General features: G+C 49.5%; 1 protein-coding gene across 5 annotated transcripts in view; it reads right to left on the bottom strand.

Moving 5' to 3' along the window:
• The window catches only part of PLEKHA7 (pleckstrin homology domain containing A7), a 144,006-nt gene that overhangs the window by 59,178 nt on the left and 62,161 nt on the right, over positions 1-22,667 (bottom strand). For 4 of the 5 annotated variants that reach the window (XM_069964987.1, XM_069964986.1, XM_069964989.1 and 1 more), the window contains exons 4-5: positions 5,564-5,647; positions 211-322 (exon numbers count right to left, since the gene is read on the bottom strand). In XM_069964987.1, the coding sequence (XP_069821088.1) occupies positions 211-322; positions 5,564-5,647 (196 nt within the window). Of the gene's footprint in view, positions 1-210; positions 323-5,563; positions 5,648-20,142; positions 20,764-22,667 lie in introns of those variants that run through there. The other variant, XM_069964990.1, reaches the window with a different exon arrangement.

Genomic DNA, 22,667 nt, shown 5'->3' with positions numbered 1-22,667 from the left:
ACAGTAATAACAGGACCGGCCTGGGGTGTAAACAATGGGGTCTCACAGTAATAACAGGACCGGCCTGGGGTGTAAACAATGGGGTCTCACAGTAATAACAGGACCGGCCTGGGTTGTAAACAATGGGGTCTCACAACTGTTTCTGCCCCTGGATGCCCCTGACTTCCTGCTGGCGCCCCCGGAGGACACACCTGCAGGGCAGTGACTCACCTTGTGGGGGGGCCTGGAGTCTGCAGTGGAGGTGGTCACCGCCGTGGACCCCTCACTCACCATGCTGTGGGGTCTTTGGTTCATCTGCTGAGGAGACATGATGGAGCTGTCCCTGGGGAGACAAATGACTTAGTGTGAGGACGATGCAGCAGAGACGGGCGCCGGAGCAGGCACCAGCAGCAGCAGCTGTGCCCGGGTGAATGACTGCAGTGAGGGCACCGAGTGCTGCTCTACAGGACTGCAGTGCTGCCCGGGCTGACACATAAGGAAGGCACTGCAGCGAGGGCAGCGGGGGTAAGAGAGGGGGCTGCAGCGAGGGCAGCGGGGGTAAGAGGGGGCTGCAGCGAGGGCAGCGGGGGTAAGAGAGGGGGCTGCAGCAAGGGCAACGGGGGTAAGAGAGGGGGCTGCAGCGAGGGCACCGGGGGTAAGAGAGGGGGCTGCAGCGAGGGCAACGGGGGTAAGAGAGGGGGCTGCAGCGAGGGCACCGGGGGTAAGAGAGGGCTGCAGCGAGGGCAGCAGGGGTAAGAGAGGGGGCTGCAGCGAGGGCAGCGGGGGTAAGAGAGGGGGCTGCAGCGAGGGCAGCGGGGGTAAGAGGGGGCTGCAGCGAGGGCAGCGGGGGTAAGAGAGGGGGCTGCAGCAAGGGCTAAGAGAGGGGGCTGCAGCGAGGGCACCGGGGGTAAGAGAGGGCTGCAGCGAGGGCAGCGGGGGTAAGAGAGGGGGCTGCAGCGAGGGCACCGGGGGTAAGAGAGGGGGCTGCAGCGAGGGCACCGGGGGTAAGAGAGGGCTGCAGCGAGGGCAGCGGGGGTAAGAGAGGGGGCTGCAGCGAGGGCAGCGGGGGTAAGAGAGGGGGCTGCAGCGAGGGCAGCGGGGGTAAGAGAGGGGGCTGCAGCGAGGGCACCGGGGGTAAGAGAGGGCTGCAGCGAGGGCAGCGGGGGTAAGAGAGGGGGCTGCAGCGAGGGCAGCGGGGGTAAGAGAGGGGGCTGCAGCGAGGGCAGCGGGGGTAAGAGGGGGCTGCAGCGAGGGCAGCGGGGGTAAGAGAGGGGGCTGCAGCAAGGGCTAAGAGAGGGGGCTGCAGCGAGGGCACCGGGGGTAAGAGAGGGCTGCAGCGAGGGCAGCGGGGGTAAGAGAGGGGGCTGCAGCGAGGGCACCGGGGGTAAGAGAGGGGGCTGCAGCGAGGGCACCGGGGGTAAGAGAGGGCTGCAGCGAGGGCAGCGGGGGTAAGAGAGGGGGCTGCAGCGAGGGCAGCGGGGGTAAGAGAGGGGGCTGCAGCGAGGGCAGCGGGGGTAAGAGGGGGCTGCAGCGAGGGCACCGGGGGTAAGAGAGGGGGCTGCAGCAAGGGCTAAGAGAGGGGGCTGCAGCGAGGGCACCGGGGGTAAGAGAGGGCTGCAGCGAGGGCAGCGGGGGTAAGAGAGGGGGCTGCAGCGAGGGCACCGGGGGTAAGAGAGGAGGCTGCAGCGAGGGCAGCGGGGGTAAGAGAGGGGGCTGCAGCGAGGGCAGCGGGGGTAAGAGAGGGGGCTGCAGCGAGGGCACCGGGGGTAAGAGAGGGGGCTGCAGCGAGGGCAGCGGGGGTAAGAGAGGGCTGCAGCGAGAGCACCGGGGGTAAGAGAGGGGGCTGCAGCGAGGGCACCGGGGGTAAGAGAGGAGGCTGCAGCGAGGGCACCGGGGGTAAGAGAGGGGGGCTTCAGCGAGGGCACCGGGGGTAAGAGAGGGGGGGCTGCAGCGAGGGCACCGGGGGTAAGAGAGGGGGCTGCAGCGAGGGCACCGGGGGTAAGAGAGGGGGCTTCACCGAGGGCACCGGGGGTAAGAGAGGGGGCTTCACCGAGGGCACCGGGGGTAAGAGAGGGGGGCTGCAGCGAGGGCACCGGGGGTAAGAGAGGGGGGCTGCAGCGAGGGCACCGGGGGTAAGAGAGGGGGCTTCACCGAGGGCACCGGGGGTAAGAGAAGAGGCTGCAGCCAGGTCATGCAGATCAGCCACGCGGGAGGGTGGGGATTGCAGCAAGGGTAGCGGGCAGTAGGAGAGGGCATCCAAATCTGCCCCACACTGGGCACCAGAGGGCGCTCTCACCACACTGACTCTGCTACATGAGCGGATTAGACATGTTTTCCCATACTGGGCACCAGAGGGCGCTCTCACCACACTGACTCTGCTACATGAGCGGATTAGACATGTTTTCCCATACTGGGCACCAGAGGGCGCTCTCACCACACTGACTGCTACATGGGCGGATTAGACATGTTTTCCCATACTGGGCACCAGAGGGCGCTCTCACCACACTGACTCTGCTACATGGGCGGATTAGACATGTTTTCCCATACTGGGCACCAGAGGGCGCTCTCACCACACTGACTCTGCTACATGAGCGGATGAGACGGTTTCTGTATATTTTATTGTCTAATTATTGAGCTGATGATAAAGTTTTCACCCCGGATGGTCGCTTATTCCCCGGCCACTTGTAGGCGATTATCACCAATTTACTCTGGTAATATCCGCAGCACAGATAACAGGATGAATAATAATCCAATTGTCTCAGTGATACGCTCCGCTCTGTGTTCCTGAGTCTGTGTATTGTCTGTATGAGGGAGAATATGGACCCCCAGATACCAGCCAAGAACCCCAGATACCCCCCCCCCCCCCCCCGTAACACCCAGCACCCCCAGATACCAACAACATACACCTGCTTGGACCCCCAAATACCACCCAAAACACCCCAGATACAACCAAAGACCCCCATATAACACCCAGAAACCCCATATACCGGCCAGGACCCCCAGATACCCCCCAGGAACCCCATATACCGGCCAGGACCCCCAGATATCCCCCAGGAACCCCATATACCGGCCGCGACCCCCAGATACCACCCAGGAACCCCATATACCGGCCAGGACCCCCAGATATCCCCCAGGAACCCCATATACCGGCCAGGACCCCCAGATACCACCCAGGAACCCCATATACCGGCCAGGACCCCCAGATACCAATGTCTCATCTGGACGCCTGTGAAGTCATCAACTAGCTGAAGTCCTTTCTGTTGTATTTACATGGGACTGGTCAGGCATTTCTTTGGTCACACATTTGTGTTAGATGTGCAACATGTGCGACATTCTCTGAAAGCTGATGGGTTACGCCAGGTCAGACGCAAGGGGGGGGGGGGATACGTGAAAGTGCACGCTCCTCTGCGGTTCCCCTGATTAACTCTTTACAGGTCAGCTGAGGAGTTAGATTGTCAGCTCTGGTGTAGACACTACAATGAGAAGTTTCCAGGCTGCAAAGAGCGGGAACAGGACACAGCACAGAGAGTGGGGGAGGGGGGGGGGGGAGATGGCAGGAGCTGCCTTGTTCCATCACACACCAAGACACAGCACGTATATCAGGACATGATTCAACCATTATACACCAAGACAAGACCCATCAATCGTACACGGACACAACCTGTCCACCGTAGACTAAGGGCCCTATTCCACAGTAACGATAATCGGCCGGATCGGCAGATTATCGCTCGGTGAAATAGAGAGAACGATCAGGTGATGATCGTGTTATCAGCTGATCGTTCATTTAGGGCCAGACCTAAAATCATTGTTCCCCCACCGCGCATCGCTACTGTTGACAATTGTACATCAAGTCCTGACCCAATCATCATACACCACGAAACGACCTGCCCATCATACACAGAGACACAGCCCGCCCATCATACACAGAGACACAGCCCGTCCATCATACACAGAGACACAGCCCGCCCATCATACACAGAGACACAGCCCGCCCATCATACACAGAGACACAGCCCGCCCATCATACACAGAGACACAGCCCGCCCATCATACACAGAGACACAGCCCGCCCATCATACACAGAGACACAGCCCGCCCATCATACACAGAGACACAGCCCGCCCATCATACACAGAGACACAGCCCGCCCATCATACACAGAGACACAGCCCGCCCATCCTACACAGAGACACAGCCCACCCATCCTACACAGAGACACAGCCCGCCCATCCTACACAGAGACACAGCCCGCCCATCATACACAGAGACACAGCCCGCCCATCATACACAGAGACACAGCCCGCCCATCCTACACAGAGACACAGCCCGCCCATCATACACAGAGACACAGCCCGCTCATCATACACAGAGACACAGCCCGTCCATCCTACACAGAGACACAGCCCGCCCATCATACACAGAGACACAGCCCGCCCATCATACACAGAGACACAGCCCGCCCATCATAGAGACACAGCCCGCCCATCATACACAGAGACACAGCCCGCCCATCATACACAGAGACACAGCCCGACCATCCTACACAGAGACACAGCCCGCCCATCATACACAGAGACACAGCCCGCTCATCATACACAGAGACACAGCCCGTCCATCCTACACAGAGACACAGCCCGCCCATCATACACAGAGACACAGCCCGCCCATCATACACAGAGACACAGCCCGCCCATCATAGAGACACAGCCCGCCCATCCTACACAGAGACACAGCCCGCCCATCATACACAGAGACACAGCCCGCCCATCATAGAGACACAGCCCGCCCATCATACACAGAGACACAGCCCGCTCATCATACACAGAGACACAGCCCGCCCATCATACACAGAGACACAGCCCGCCCATCATACACAGAGACACAGCCCGTCCATCCTACACAGAGACACAGCCCGCCCATCATACACAGAGACACAGCCCGCCCATCATAGAGACACAGCCCGCCCATCCTACACAGAGACACAGCCCGCCCATCATACACAGAGACACAGCCCGCCCATCATAGAGACACAGCCCGCCCATCATACACAGAGACACAGCCCGCTCATCATACACAGAGACACAGCCCGCCCATCATACACAGAGACACAGCCCGCCCATCATACACAGAGACACAGCCCGTCCATCCTACACAGAGACACAGCCCGTCCATCATACACAGAGACACAGCCCGTCCATCATACACAGAGACACAGCCCGTCCATCATACACAGAGACACAGCCCGTCCATCATACACAGAGACACAGCCCGTCCATCATACACAGACACAGCCCGCCCATCATACACAGAGACACAGCCCGCCCATCCTACACAGAGACACAGCCCGCCCATCCTACACAGAGACACAGCCCGCCCATCACAGAGACACAGCCCGTCCATCATACACAGAGACACGACTAGTCAGTCTCCTATTAGCCACAGGGGCCTGTCCTATCATTCTGGGCATCAGTAAGGTCCCAGTGGGCGGACACTCATGTGTATGACATCATTACTTTTTAGTGACATGATAGAGAAAGCGAAGATTGACACGTTGGGGATGCGTCACGGGTGGGAGGACACATACTCATCTCGGAGGTCATACTCTGCGTTCTCTGGAGAAATGTCCCCGGTCACCGGGTGTCTAAATGTCGTCGTCCGCTGGTTGTGACTGCAGAGGAAAAAAAGGAAATGTCCGACCTCATCATAATATAATATACAGTGATAATGATGATATACTGTCATATAATATATAGGGATAATGATGATATACTGTCATTATATAATATACAGTGATAATGATGATATACTGTCATATAATATACAGGGATAATGATGATATACTGTCATTATATAATATACAGTGATGATGATATACTGTCATTATATAATATACAGTGATGATGATGATATACTGTCATTATATAATATACAGTGATGATGATATACTGTCATATAATATACAGGGATAATGATGATATACTGTCATTATATAATATACAGTGATGATGATATACTGTCATTATATAATATACAGTGATGATGATGATATACTGTCATTATATAATATACAGTGATGATGATATACTGTCATTATATAATATACAGTGATGATGATATACTGTCATTATATAATATACAGTGATAATGATGATATACTGTCATTATATAATATACAGTGATGATATACTGTCATTATATAATATACAGTGATGATGATGATATACTGTCATATAATATACAGGGATAATGATGATATACTGTCATTATATAATATACAGTGATGATATACTGTCATTATATAATATACAGTGATAATGATGATATACTGTCATATAATATACAGTGATGATGATATACTGTCATTATATAATATACAGTAATAATGATGATATACTGTCATTATATAATATACAGGGATAATGATGATATACTGTCATATAATATACAGGGATAATGATGATATACTGTCATTATATAATATACAGTGATGATGATATACTGTCATTATATAATATACAGTGATGATGATGATATACTGTCATATAATATACAGGGATAATGATGATATACTGTCATTATATAATATACAGGGATAATGATGATATACTGTCATATAATATACAGTGATGATGATGATATACTGTCATTATATAATATACAGTGATGATGATATACTGTCATTATATAATATACAGTGATGATGATATACTGTCATTATACAATATACGGTGATGATGATGATGATAATATACTGTCATTATATAATATACAGTGATTATGATGATGTCAGGTGTCATTTTTTGCGCCATGATACGTTCTTTCTATCGGTACCTTGATTGCACATATGCGACTTTTTGATCGCTTTTTATTAATTTTTTTCTGGATTTGATGCCACACATTTTTTTTTACACATGCCAGAAGCCCCCCTGGGGTTAGGGTTATAACGCCCCCCCCCCTGGGGTTAGGGTTATGCCGCCCCCCCCGGGGTTAGGGTTATGCCGCCCCCCCCCTGGGGTTAGGGTTATTCCACCCCCTGGGGTTAGGGTTATGCCGCCCCCCCTGGGGTTAGGGTTATGCCGCCCCCCCTGGGGTTAGGGTTATGCCGCCCCCCCTGGGGTTAGGGTTATGCCGCCTCCCCTGGGGTTAGGGTTATGCCGCCCCCCCTGGGGTTAGGGTTATGCCGCCCCCCCTGGGGTTAGGGTTATGCCGCCCCCCCTGGGGTTAGGGTTAGTCCACCCCCCCTGGGGTTAGGGTTAGTCCACCCCCCTGGGGTTAGGGTTAGTCCACCCCCCTGGGGTTAGGGTTAGTCCACCCCCCTGGGGTTAGGGTTAGTCCACCCCCCTGGGGTTAGGGTTATTCTCCCTGGGGGACTTCTATTATATACACTTTGATCTCTTATTGAGATCTTTGCTGTATAGTTATACAGCAAAGATCAATGAGATCGGCACTCGTTTGCTTTTGGCTGCTGCAGGCGAAAACAAATGAGTGCCAAGCCGGGGACGGCGCCATCTTGGAAAGGTCCCCGGCCGGCAGCAGTAACGGAGATCGCAAAAACAGTAGAGGGCTTCAAAACCGGCCTAGACAAGTTCTTAGAGCAAAATAATATAAATGTATATGTATAGCACCCCCTCCCCTGTATGTATAGAGCCTATCACCCCTCCCCCTTCCCTGTATGTATAGAGCCTATCACCCCTCCCCCTTCCCTGTATGTATAGAGCCTATCACCCCTCCCCCTTCCCTGTATCCATCCCCTCCTTGGTTGAACTTGATGGACATGTGTCTTTTTTCAACCATATTAACTATGTAACTATGATATCATCTTATTACAGTACAGCAGTGATATAAGAGGAGAGGCTGATATCTTATTACAGTACAGCAGTGATATAAGAGGAGAGGCTGATATCTTATTACAGTACAGCAGTGATATAAGAGGAGAGGCTGATATCTTATTACAGTACAGCAGTGATATAAGAGGAGAGGCTGATATCTTATTACAGTACAGCAGTGATATAAGAGGAGAGGCTGATATCATCTTATTACAGTACAGCAGTGATATAAGAGGAGAGGCTGATATCTTATTACAGTACAGCAGTGATATAAGAGGAGAGGCTGATATCTTATTACAGTACAGCAGTGATATAAGAGGAGAGGCCGATATCTTATTACAGTACAGCAGTGATATAAGAGGAGAGGCCGATATCTTATTACAGTACAGCAGTGATATAAGAGGAGAGGCTGATATCTTATTACAGTACAGCTGTGATATAAGAGGAGAGGCTGATATCTTATTACAGTACAGCAGTGATATAAGAGGAGAGGCTGATATAATCTTATTACAGTACAGCAGTGATATAAGAGGAGAGGCTGATATCTTATTACAGTACAGCAGTGATATAAGAGGAGAGGCTGATATCTTATTACAGTACAGCAGTGATATAAGAGGAGAGGCCGATATCTTATTACAGTACAGCAGTGATATAAGAGGAGAGGCTGATATCCTATTACAGTACAGCAGTGATATAAGAGGGGAGGCTGATATCTTATTACAGTACAGCAGTGATATAAGAGGAGAGGCTGATATAATCTTATTACAGTACAGCAGTGATATAAGAGGAGAGGCTGATATCTTATTACAGTACAGCAGTGATATAAGAGGAGAGGCTGATATCTTATTACAGTACAGCAGTGATATAAGAGGAGAGGCTGATACCTTATTACAGTACAGCAGTGATATAAGAGGAGAGGCTGATATCTTATTACAGTACAGCAGTGATATAAGAGGAGAGGCTGATATCATCTTATTACAGTACAGCAGTGATATAAGAGGAGGGGCTGATATCTTATTACAGTACAGCAGTGATATAAGAGGAGAGGCTGATATCTTATTACAGTACAGCAGTGATATAAGGAGAGGCTGATATAACCTTATTACAGTACAGCAGTGATATAAGAGGAGAGGCTGATATCCTATTACAGTACAGCAGTGATATAAGAGGAGAGGCTGATACCTTATTACAGTACAGCAGTGATATAAGAGGAGAGGCTGATATCTTATTACAGTACAGCAGTGATATAAGAGGAGAGGCTGATATCATCTTATTACAGTACAGCAGTGATATAAGAGGAGGGGCTGATATCTTATTACAGTACAGCAGTGATATAAGAGGAGAGGCTGATATCCTATTACAGTACAGCAGTGATATAAGAGGAGAGGCTGATACCTTATTACAGTACAGCAGTGATATAAGAGGAGAGGCTGATATCTTATTACAGTACAGCAGTGATATAAGAGGAGAGGCTGATATCATCTTATTACAGTACAGCAGTGATATAAGAGGAGGGGCTGATATCTTATTACAGTACAGCAGTGATATAAGAGGAGAGGCTGATATCTTATTACAGTACAGCAGTGATATAAGGAGAGGCTGATATAACCTTATTACAGTACAGCAGTGATATAAGAGGAGAGGCTGATATCTTATTACAGTACAGCAGTGATAGAGGAGAGGCTGATATCTTATTACAGTACAGCAGTGATATAAGAGGAGAGGCTGATATCTTATTACAGTACAGCAGTTATATAAGAGGATGATATCTTATTACAGTACAGCAGTGATATAAGAGGAGAGGCTGATATCTTATTACAGTACAGCAGTTATATAAGAGGATGATATCTTATTACAGTACAGCAGTGATATAAGAGGAGAGGCTGATATCTTATTACAGTACAGCAGTGATATAAGAGGAGAGGCTGATATCTTATTACAGTACAGCAGTGATATAAGAGGAGAGGCCGATATCTTATTACAGTACAGCAGTGATATAAGAGGAGAGGCTGATATCATCTTATTACAGTACAGCAGTGATATAAGAGGAGAGGCTGATATCTTATTACAGTACAGCAGTGATATAAGAGGAGAGGCTTATATCTTATTACAGTACAGCAGTGATATAAGAGGAGAGGCTGATATCTTATTACAGTACAGTAGTGATATAAGAGGAGAGGCTGATATCTTATTACAGTACAGTAGTGATATAAGAGGAGAGGCTGATATCTTATTACAGTACAGCAGTGATATAAGAGGAGAGGCTGATATCTTATAAAAGTAGTGATATAAGAGGAGAGGCTGATATCTTATAAAAGTAGTGATATAAGAGGAGAGGCTGATATCTTATTACAGTACAGTAGTGATATAAGAGGAGAGGCTGATATCTTATTACAGTACAGCAGTGATATAAGAGGAGAGGCTGATATCTTATTACAGTACAGCAGTGATATAAGAGGGGAGGCTGATATCTTATTACAGTACAGCAGTGATATAAGAGGAGAGGCTGATATCTTATTACAGTACAGCAGTGATATAAGAGGAGAGGCTGATATCTTATTACAGTACAGCTGTGATATAAGAGGAGAGGCTGATATCTTATTACAGTACAGCAGTGATATAAGAGGAGAGGCTGATATCTTATTACAGTACAGCAGTGATATAAGAGGAGAGGCTGATATCATCTTATTACAGTACAGTAGTGATATAAGAGGAGAGGCTGATATCTTATTACAGTACAGCAGTGATATAAGAGGAGAGGCTGATATCTTATTACAGTACAGCAGTGATATAAGAGGGGAGGCTGATATCTTATTACAGTACAGCAGTGATATAAGAGGAGAGGCTGATATCTTATTACAGTACAGCAGTGATATAAGAGGAGAGGCTGATATCTTATTACAGTACAGCTGTGATATAAGAGGAGAGGCTGATATCTTATTACAGTACAGCAGTGATATAAGAGGAGAGGCTGATATCTTATTACAGTACAGTAGTGATATAAGAGGAGAGGCTGATATCATCTTATTACAGTACAGCAGTGATATAAGAGGAGAGGCTGATATCTTATTACAGTACAGCAGTGATATAAGAGGAGAGGCTGATATCTTATTACAGTACAGCAGTGCTATAAGAGGAGAGGCTGATATCTTATTACAGTACAGCAGTGATATAAGAGGAGAGGCTGATATCTTATTACAGTACAGCAGTAATATAAGAGGAGAGGCTTATATCTTATTACAGTACAGCAGTGATATAAGAGGAGAGGCTGATATCTTATTACAGTACAGCAGTGATATAAGAGGAGAGGCTGATATCTTATTACAGTACAGCAGTGATATAAGAGGAGAGGCTGATATCTTATTACAGTACAGCAGTAATATAAGAGGAGAGGCTGATATCTTATTACAGTACAGCAGTGATATAAGAGGAGAGGCTGATATCTTATTACAGTACAGCAGTGATATAAGAGAGGCTGATATCTTATTACAGTACAGCAGTGATATAAGAGGAGAGGCCGATATCTTATTACAGTACAGCAGTGATATAAGAGGAGAGGCTGATATCTTATTACAGTACAGCAGTGATATAAGAGGAGAGGCTGATATCTTATTACAGTACAGCAGTGATATAAGAGGACAGGCTGATATCTTATTACAGTACAGCAGTGATATAAGAGGAGAGGCTGATATCTTATTACAGTACAGCAGTGATATAAGAGGAGAGGCTGATATCTTATTACAGTACAGCAGTGATATAAGAGGGGAGGCTGATATCTTATTACAGTACAGCAGTGATATAAGAGGAGAGGCTGATATCTTATAACAGTAGTGATATAAGAGGAGAGGCTGATATCTTATAACAGTAGTGATATAAGAGGATGATATCAGTCACATTTTATTGCATATTCTTATTCCCTGACAGGTACCAGAGATGTTACATAGAGGCATCAGCCACTTGCACAGTCACCCGCTCCCCTCCCCCGCCTGTCATACAGAACATACAGTGCGATACATGGAAATATTAATAACACGCTGCTTCCCGAAGCTGTCGCCTTGGTAACTATAAACTAGAGATCAAGCGAAGGACGATGATTCATTTATAACAACCACTCATCTGAGAGCAAAGTGTAAGCTCCTGGGACAAGTATAACAACATACAAAATATCACTAGCTCCTCTTATAACGCTCCAGTACTGATATATCCTCCTATTACATCATGTGACTGATATCAGCCGCTCCTCTTATAACGCTCCAGTACTGATATAACCTCCAGACATTACATCATGTGACTGATATCAGCCGCTCCTCTTATAACGCTCCAGTACTGATATATCCTCCTATTACATCATATGTGACTGATATCAGCCGCTCCTCTTATAACGCTCCAGTACTGATATATCCTCCTATTACATCATATGTGACTGATATCAGCCGCTCCTCTTATAACGCTCCAGTACTGATATATCCTCCTATTACATCATATGTGACTGATATCAGCCGCTCCTCTTATAACGCTCCAGTACTGATATATCCTCCTATTACATCATGTGACTGATATCAGCCGCTCCTCTTATAACGCTCCAGTACTGATATATCCTCCTATTACATCATATGTGACTGATATCAGCTGCTCCTCTTATAACGCTCCAGCACTGATATATCCTCCTATTACATCCTATGTGACTGATATCAGCCGCTCCCCTTATAACGCTCCAGTACTGATATAACCTCCTATTACATATGTGACTGATATCAGCCGCTTCTCTTATAACGCTCCAGTACTGATATATCCTCCTATTACATCATATGTGACTGATATCAGCCGCTCCTCTTATAACGCTCCAGTACTGATATAACCTCCTATTACATCATATGTGACTGATATCAGCCGCTCCTCTTATAACGCTCCAGTACTGATATAACCTCCTATTACATAATATGTGACTGATATCAGCCGCTCCTCTTATAACGCTCCAGTACTGATATAACCTCCTATTACATATGTGACTGATATCAGCCGCTTCTCTTATAACGCTCCAGTACTGATATAACCTCCTATTACATACATGATATGTGACCACCAACCCTACAGAGCAGCCCATCACCAACACTATAGAGTGGCCCACCAACCACCAAAATGCCAGCAGAATAGTGAGCACAGCTCTGGATGTGATTGGTGTACCAGACTAAATGTGAGCAGAATAGTGAGTGCAGCTCTGGATGTGACTGGAGTACAATACTATATGTAAGAGTAGAATAGTGAGCACAGCTCTGGATGTGACTGGAGTACAAGACTATATGTGAAAGTAGAATAGTGAGTGCAGCTCTGGATGTGACTGGAGTACAATACTATATGTGAGAGTAGAATAGTGAGCACAGCTCTGGATGTGACTGGAGTACAAGACTCAATGTAAGAGCAGAATAGTGAGTGCAGCTCTGGATGTGACTGGAGTACAATACTATATGTGAGAGTAGAATAGTGAGCACAGCTCTGGATGTGACTGGAGTACAATACTATATGTGAGAGTAGAATAGTGAGCACAGCTCTGGATGTGACTGGAGTACAAGACTATATGTGAGAGTAGAATAGTGAGCACAGCTCTGGCTCTAGTTCAGCTCTGCTACACGTGTTGGCTCCACTGTTCTCCTGCCGTTACCTGAGTGATGAGTAAATCTTTTCGTCGATGCTGGAACAGAACAAGGAACACACAGAACCGCAACGCGGGCGATCACTGAGGAAAACGGAGGGGCCAGAATCTCTAATCCAGAGGGAGAAAACTGCTGTGAGTTAGAAGTCTCCAAAGCAGAAAGTATGTGACCCCCTCCAGGGAGGAACAGTCACAGGCAGCGCCGCCCGACCTGAAGACACACAACAGGTTTATCTGGATGCTGCAGCGAGTGTGTCACACGGCGACCGGAATCTGACTGCCACCGCTCACAGCGATAACGGCGACCGGAATCTGACTGCCACCGCTCACAGCGATAACGAGGACGGCGACTGGAATCTGACTGCCACCGCTCACAGCGATAACGAGGACGGCGACCGGAATCTGACTCCCACCGCTCACAGCGATAACGAGGACGGCGACCGTAATCTGACTGCCACCGCTCACAGCGATAACGAGGACGGCGACCGGAATCTGACTGCCACCGCTCACAGCGATAACGAGGACGGCGACCGGAATCTGACTGCCACCGCTCACAGCGATAACGAGGACGGCGACCGGAATCTGACTGCCACCGCTCACAGCGATAACGGCGACCGGAATCTGACTGCCACCGCTCACAGCGATAACGAGGACGGCGACCGGAATCTGACTGCCACCTCTCACAGCGATAACGAGGACGGCGACCGGAATCTGACTGCCACCTCTCACAGCGATAACGAGGACGGCGACCGGAATCTGACTGCCACCGCTCACAGCGATAACGAGGACGGCGACCGGAATCTGACTGCCACCGCTCACAGCGATAACGAGGACGGCGACCGGAATCTGACTGCCACCGCTCACAGCGATAACGAGGACGGCGACCGGAATCTGACTGCCACCGCTCACAGCGATAACGGCGACCGGAATCTGACTGCCACCGCTCACAGCGATAACGAGGACGGCGACCGGAATCTGACTGCCACCTCTCACAGCGATAACGAGGACGGCGACCGGAATCTGACTGCCACCTCTCACAGCGATAACGAGGACGGCGACCGGAATCTGACTGCCACCGCTCACAGCGATAACGAGGACGGCGACCGGAATCTGACTGCCACCGCTCACAGCGATAACGAGGACGGCAACCGGAATCTGACTGCCACCGCTCACAGCGATAACGAGGACGGCGACCGGAATCTGACTGCCACCGCTCACAGCGATAACGGCGACCGGAATCTGACTGTCACCGCTCACAGCTGGTAACTGGAGCTGTCAGTGTATAGCGGTGGCTGGAGCTGTCAGTGTATAGAGGTGGCTGGAGCTGTCAGTGTATAGAGGTGGCTGGAGCTGTCAGTGTATAGCGGTGGCTGGAGCTGTCAGTGTATAGAGGTGGCTGGAGCTGTCAGTGTATAGCGGTGGCTGGAGCTGTCAGTGTATAGAGGTGGCTGGAGCTGTCAGTGTATAGCGGTGGCTGAAGCTGTCAGTGTATAGCGGTGGCTGGAGCTGTCAGTGTATAGCGGTGGCTGGAGCTGTCAGTGTATAGCGGTGGCTGGAGCTGTCAGTGTATAGCAGTGGCTGGAGCTGTCAGTCACATGGCAGCGGTGGCTGGAGCTGTCAGTGTATAGCGGTGGCTGGAGCTGTCAGTCACATGGCAGCGGTGGCTGGAGCTGTCAGTGTATAGCGGTGGCTGGAGCTGTCAGTCACATGGCAGCGGTGGCTGGAGCTGTCAGTGTATAGCGGTGGCTGGAGCTGTCAGTCACATGGCAGCGGTGGCTGGAGCTGTCAGTGTATAGCGGTGGCTGGAGCTGTCAGTCACATGGCAGCGGTGGTCTCCTGGATGTGGTCAGCATTTCTTGCCGCGGTGCTCGGCTCTTCGTCCTGCGGTGACTCTTAGTTCCCGGAGATGCAGATTACCATAAATCATAGTAACGGCGCGCAGTAAATCATGGCGGCACATCAGCATCCGACCGCTCCGAGGACATCAAATATACATTAACTGTACAGCAGCTATGGTAATGAGATTATATTCAAGAGGGGAGGGGCCCCAAAAGGGCCCTACAAGGACATATCCACATCCAATACAGGCCCATACAGGGACACATCTACTACAGGGCCATAGAGGGGCCACACAGAGACACATCAACTACAGGGCCCAAAGGGACACATCCACTACAGGGCCCAAAGGGACACATCCACTACAGGGCCATAGAGGGGCCCCAAAGGGACACATCCACTACAGGGCCCAAAGGGACACATCCACTACAGGGCCATAGAGGGGCCCCAAAGGGACACATCCACTACGGGGCCATAGAGGGGCCCCAAAGGGACACCAACTACAGGGCCATAGAGGGGCCCCAAAGGGACACATCCACTACGGGGCCATAGAGGGGCCCCAAAGGGACACCAACTACAGGGCCATAGAGGGGCCCCACAGGAACACATCCAATACAGACTGTTTAAGCTTCCTTGTCCTGATTGCCATGATGATGTCATAGATATTACTAGTAAATTCAGGTAACACAATCAGGCAGGTAAGTGGAATGTGGCGCTGGGCGGGCGCGGCGCTGCCATCACTTCTGATCATTAACCAGCCGGCTGAGTAACGTGCTCGGAATGCTCCTTGTCCCTTTCCCTGTTCACATTCCAAGGCGTGTCACACATCTGATCCCAGCGACGAGTGTGCCCTGTGAGAAGCAGACACGGCACTGCACAGGTGACACACTACAGACATGTATACAGCGTACATCCAGGGGCCCTCACCCACCACCACACCAACCAATAAACCCACCATTATACACTGCCCAGCCGCAGCCCAGTCACCACAAAGGCATCACCGGAGCTCCGAACACCTGGCGAGGAAGGGGTTACGGGGGCAGAACAAGGAGGAGCTACGAGAGAGGAAGCAAAACAAACAGAGAAGTCACCAGGGTATAGAGGGAGGGGCCACACACCTGGTATATAGAGAGGAGGAACACACCTGTACTACACCTGGTATATAGAGAGGAGGAACACACCTGTACTACACCTGGTATATAGAGAGGAGGAACACACCTGTACTACACCTGGTATAGGATATACAGATGGGGCACACACCTGTACTACACCTGGTATAGGATATACAGATGGGGCACACACCTGTACTACACCTGGTATAGGATATACAGAGTGGGCACACACCTGTACTACACCTGGTATAGGATATACAGATGGGGCACACACCTGTACTACACCTGGTATAGGATATACAGAGGGGCACACACCTGTACTACACCTGGTATAGGATATACAGAGAGGGGCACACACCTGTACTACACCTGGTATAGGATATACAGAGAGGGGCACACACCTGTACTACACCTGGTATAGTATATACAGAGGAGGAACACACCTGTACTACACCTGGTATAGGATATACAGATGGGGCACACACCTGTACTACACCTGGTATAGGATATACAGAGAGGGGCACACACCTGTACTACACCTGGTATAGGATATATAGAGAGGGGCACACACCTGTACTACACCTGGTATAGTATATACAGAGGAGGAACACACCTGTACTACACCTGGTATAGGATATACAGAGGAGGAACACACCTGTACTACACCTGGTATATAGAGAGGAGGAACACACCTGTACTACACCTGGTATATAGAGAGGAGGAACACACCTGTACTACACCTGGTATATAGAGGAGGAACACACCTGTACTACACCTGGTATATAGAGAGGAGGAACACACCTGTACTACACCTGGTATATAGAGAGGAGGAACACACCTGTACTACACCTGGTATATAGAGAGGAGGAACACACCTGTACTACACCTGGTATAGGATATACAGAGTGGGCACACACCTGTACTACACCTGGTATAGGATATACAGAGGAGGAACACACCTGTACTACACCTGGTATAGGATATACAGAGTGGGCACACACCTGTACTACACCTGGTATAGGATATACAGATGGGGCACACACCTGTACTACACCTGGTATAGGATATACAGAGAGGGGCACACACCTGTACTACACCTGGTATAGTATATACAGAGGAGGAACACACCTGTACTACACCTGGTATAGGATATACAGAGGAGGAACACACCTGTACTACACATGGTATAGGATATACAGAGGGGGCACACACCTGTACTACACCTGGTATAGGATATACAGAGGAGGAACACACCTGTACTACACCTGGTATATAGAGAGGAGGAACACACCTGTACTACACCTGGTATATAGAGAGGAGGAACACACCTGTACTACACCTGGTATATAGAGAGGAGGAACACACCTGTACTACACCTGGTATATAGAGAGGAGGAACACACCTGTACTACACCTGGTATAGGATATACAGAGTGGGCACACACCTGTACTACACCTGGTATAGGATATACAGAGGAGGAACACACCTGTACTACACCTGGTATATAGAGAGGAGGAACACACCTGTACTACACCTGGTATATAGAGAGGAGGAACACACCTGTACTACACCTGGTATATAGAGAGGAGGAACACACCTGTACTACACCTGGTATATAGAGAGGAGGAACACACCTGTACTACACCTGGTATAGGATATACAGAGTGGGCACACACCTGTACTACACCTGGTATAGGATATACAGAGGAGGAACACACCTGTACTACACCTGGTATAGGATATACAGAGAGGGGCACACACCTGTACTACACCTGGAATAGGAAATACAGAGTGGGCACACACCTGTACTACACCTGGTATAGGATATACAGAGGGACACACACCTGTACTACACCTGGTATAGGATATACAGAGTGGGCAAACACCTGTACTACACCTGGTATAGGATATACAGAGGAGGAACACACCTGTACTACACCTGGTATAGGATATACAGAGGAGGAACACACCTATACTACACCTGGTATAGGATATACAGAGGGGGTACACACCTGTACTTCACCTGGTATAGGATATACAGAGGAGGAACACACCTGTACTACACCTTGTATAGGATATACAGAGGGGGCACACACACCTATACTACACCTGGTATATAGAGAGGAGGAACACACCTGTACTACACCTGGTATATAGAGGAGGAACACACCTGTACTACACCTGGTATATAGAGAGGAGGAACACATCTGTACTACACCTAGTATAGGATATACAGAGGAGGAACACACCTATACTACACCTGGTATAGGATATACAGAGGAGGAACAAACCTATACTACACCTGGTATATAGAGAGGAGGAACACATCTGTACTACACCTGGTATAGGATATACAGAGGAGGAACACACCTATACTACACCTGGTATAGGATATACAGAGGGGGTACACACCTGTACTTCACCTGGTATAGGATATACAGAGGGGGTACACACCTGTACTTCACCTGGTATAGGATATACAGAGGAGGAACACACCTGTACTTCACCTGGTATAGGATATACAGAGAGGGGCACACACCTGTACTACACCTGGAATAGGATTTACAGAGTGGGCACACACCTGTACTACACCTGGTATAGGATATACAGAGGGGCACACACCTGTACTACACCTGGTATAGGATATACAGAGGGGCACACACCTGTACTACACCTGGTATAGGATATACAGAGGGGCACACACCTGTACAACACCTGGTATAGGATATACAGAGGGGCACACACCTGTACTACACCTGGTATAGGATATACAGAGTGGGCACACACCTGTACTACACCTGGTATAGGATATACAGAGTGGGCACACATCTGTACTACACCTGGTATAGGATATACAGAGTGGGCACACACCTGTACTACACCTGGTATAGGATATACAGAGGAGGAACACAACTGTACTACACCTGGTATATAGAGAGGAAGAACACACCTGTACACCTGGTATATAGAGAGGAGAAACACACCTGTAGTACACCTGGTATAGGATATACAGAGGGGGCACACACCTGTACTACACCTGGTATAGGATATACAGAGTGGGCACACACCTGTACTACACCTGGTATAGGATATACAGAGGAGGACCACACCTGTACTACACCTGGTATAGGATATACAGAGGAGGAACACACCTGTACTACACCTGGTATAGGATATACAGAGTGGGCACACACCTGTACTACACCTGGTATAAGATATACAGAGAAGGAACACACCTGTACTACACCTGGTATAGGATATACAGAGTGGGCACACACCTGTACTACACCTGGTATAGGATATACAGAGGAGGAACACACCTGTACTACACCTGGTATAGGATATACAGAGGAGGAACACACCTATACTACACCTGGTATAGGATATACAGAGGAGGACCACACCTGTACTACACCTGGTATAGGATATACAGAGGAGGAACACACCTGTACTACACCTGGTATAGGATATACAGAGTGGGCACACACCTGTACTACACCTGGTATAAGATATACAGAGAAGGAACACACCTGTACTACACCTGGTATAGGATATACAGAGGGGGCACACACCTGTACTACACCTGGTATATAGCATACACAGAGGTACACACACCTGTACTACACCTGGTATATAGGATACACAGAGGGGGACACCTGTACTACACCTGGTATATAGGATAGAGAGGGGACACACCTGTACTACACCTGGTATATAGGACACACAGAGAGGCACACACCTGTATGACAGCTGGTATATGGGATATTCCTCATAGGGTAGTGTGCTGGAATACACAGGCTTCCACATCATCTCGGCGCTCTATATCCACGTTGGAGTCATGTTTATAGTCCAGATATGCGCTGCAGCGCTGCATAAATTCTATTGCCAGTGTCCTGGCTGCAGGCAGCACTTCATGGTGTCACCTCCAGCAGCCAACACCCAGGTGACATCACGACATTACCGGGGCACCCAGCAGGAGACATGCAGGAAGAGAGGTGAGAAGCGCGGAGAGCACACAATGCTTGCTGTCTGTGTGAGAGAGCGACGGAGCCAGAGCTGCCCCCCCCCCACCTGGCTGAACGCCAGCGGCACAACTTATCGCCAATGCTGCAGATCGCTCCTATCAGCTAATGAGGATCCAGGCTGCAGGTGGAACGTTATTCCTTCTCCGCGCTGGCAGCCGCCACTCCAGCCATCTATGACCTTGAGGGTCCCCAGAGACCATGCGACCGCCGCCTCATCCAGTCACTGCTCACACACTTCACCATGGACATGTTTACATGAGGACGAGCGCAGACGCCGCAGCCCCAGGTCACCAGAGTCACGCTGCCGCCACTTTCTGCTGCACAACGTGCAATGTCTTGTACGCTGCAGAGACAACGAGAGGGACAAAGACGGCAGGTCTGAGCCTGTATCAGTGACAAGAACAGGATCCTGAGACAGAAGGCGTCTGCGGGGGCAGGGGTCGCTCATTCTGCAGCACAGAAGCTCAGAAAACAATGGGAGACAGATTACACTAACTGCAGACACCTCCCCAGGGCCCCCAGCCAAACCCATCCCGAAGAGCTACAGCCGAGCCGATAACACCCAGCCAGGAGAGAGGTGACATCAGGTAGACAGCTGAGCTAATAGCACCGAGCAACTGAGCTAATAACACCCAGCGAGAAGAGAGGTGACATCAGGCAAACAACTGAGCTAATAGCACCGAGCAACTGAGCTAATAACACCGTGCAAGGAGAGAGGTGACATCAGGTAGACAGCTGAGCTAATAGCACTGAGCAACTGAGCTAATAACACCCAGCCAGGAGAGAGGTGACATCAGGTAAACAACTGAGCTAATAACACCCAGCGAGGAGAGGTGACATCAGGTAAACAACTGAACTAATAGCACCGAGCAACTGAGCTAATTACACCGTGCAAGGAGAGAGGTGACATCAGGTAAATAACAGAGCTAATAGCACCGAGCAACTGAGCTAATAACACCCAGCCAGGAGAGAGGTGACATCAGGTAGACAGCTGAGCTAATAGCACCGAGCAAGAAGAGAGGTGACATCAGGTACATAACAGAGCTAATAACACCGCGCAAGGATAGAGGTGACATCAGGTACATAACAGAGCTAATAACACCGCGCAAGGAGAGAGGTGACATCAGGTAAACAGCTGAGCTAATAACACCCAGCAAGGAGAGAGGTGACATCAGGTAAACAACTGAGCTAATAGCACAGAGGAACTACTGAGCTAATAACACTGCGCAAGGAGAGAGGTGACATCAGGTAAACAACTGAGCTAATAACACCGAGCAACTGAGCTCATAACACCCAGCAAGGAGAGAGGTGACATCAGGTAAATAACAGAGCTAATAGCAACTGAGCTAATAACACCGCACAAGGAGAGAGGCGACATCAGGTAAATAGCAGACAGAGCTAATAACACCGAGCAACTGAGCTCATAACACCGCACAAGGAGAGAGGTGACATCAGGTAAATAACTGAGCTAATAACACCCAGCGAGGAGAGAGGTGACATCAGGTAAACAACTGAGCTAATAGCACCGAGCAAGTGAGCTCATAACACCGCACAAGGAGAGAGGTGACATCAGGTGAACACATGAGCTACTAACACAGAGCATCAACTGAGCTAATAACATTGCGAAGCAACAGAGGTAAATAACTGAGCTGATAATAAATAACACTGAGCAACTGAGATGTTAACACCAAAACGCTCCTCAACCGCACTCTCTGGCTGGTACATGGAGTCTCTCCTCACCGCACTCTCTGGCTGGTACATGGAGTCTCTCCTCACCGCACTCTCTGGCTGGTACGTGGAGTCTCTCCTCACCGCACTCTCTGGCTGGTACATGGAGTCTCTCCTCACCGCACTCTCTGGCTGGTACATGGAGTCTCTCCTCACCGCACTCTCTGGCTGGTACATGGAGTCTCTCCTCACCGCACTCTCTGGCTGGTACATGGAGTCTCCTCACCGCACTCTCTGGCTGGTACATGGAGTCTCCTCACCGCACTCTCTGGCTGGTACATGGAGTCTCTCCTCACCGCACTCTCTGGCTGGTACATGGAGTCTCCTCACCGCACTCTCTGGCTGGTACATGGAGTCTCCTCACCGCACTCTCTGGCTGGTACGTGGAGTCTCTCCTCACCGCACTCTCTGGCTGGTACATGGAGTCTCCTCACCGCACTCTCTGGCTGGTACGTGGAGTCTCCTCACCGCACTCTCTGGCTGGTACGTGGAGTCTCTCCTCACCGCACTC

This window comes from Dendropsophus ebraccatus, chromosome 4 (assembly GCF_027789765.1).
Source record: "Dendropsophus ebraccatus isolate aDenEbr1 chromosome 4, aDenEbr1.pat, whole genome shotgun sequence".
Lineage (NCBI taxonomy): Eukaryota > Metazoa > Chordata > Amphibia > Anura > Hylidae > Dendropsophus > Dendropsophus ebraccatus.
Note: the sequence above shows the minus strand (reverse complement) of the source record. Positions and strands in the feature narration are given on the sequence as shown.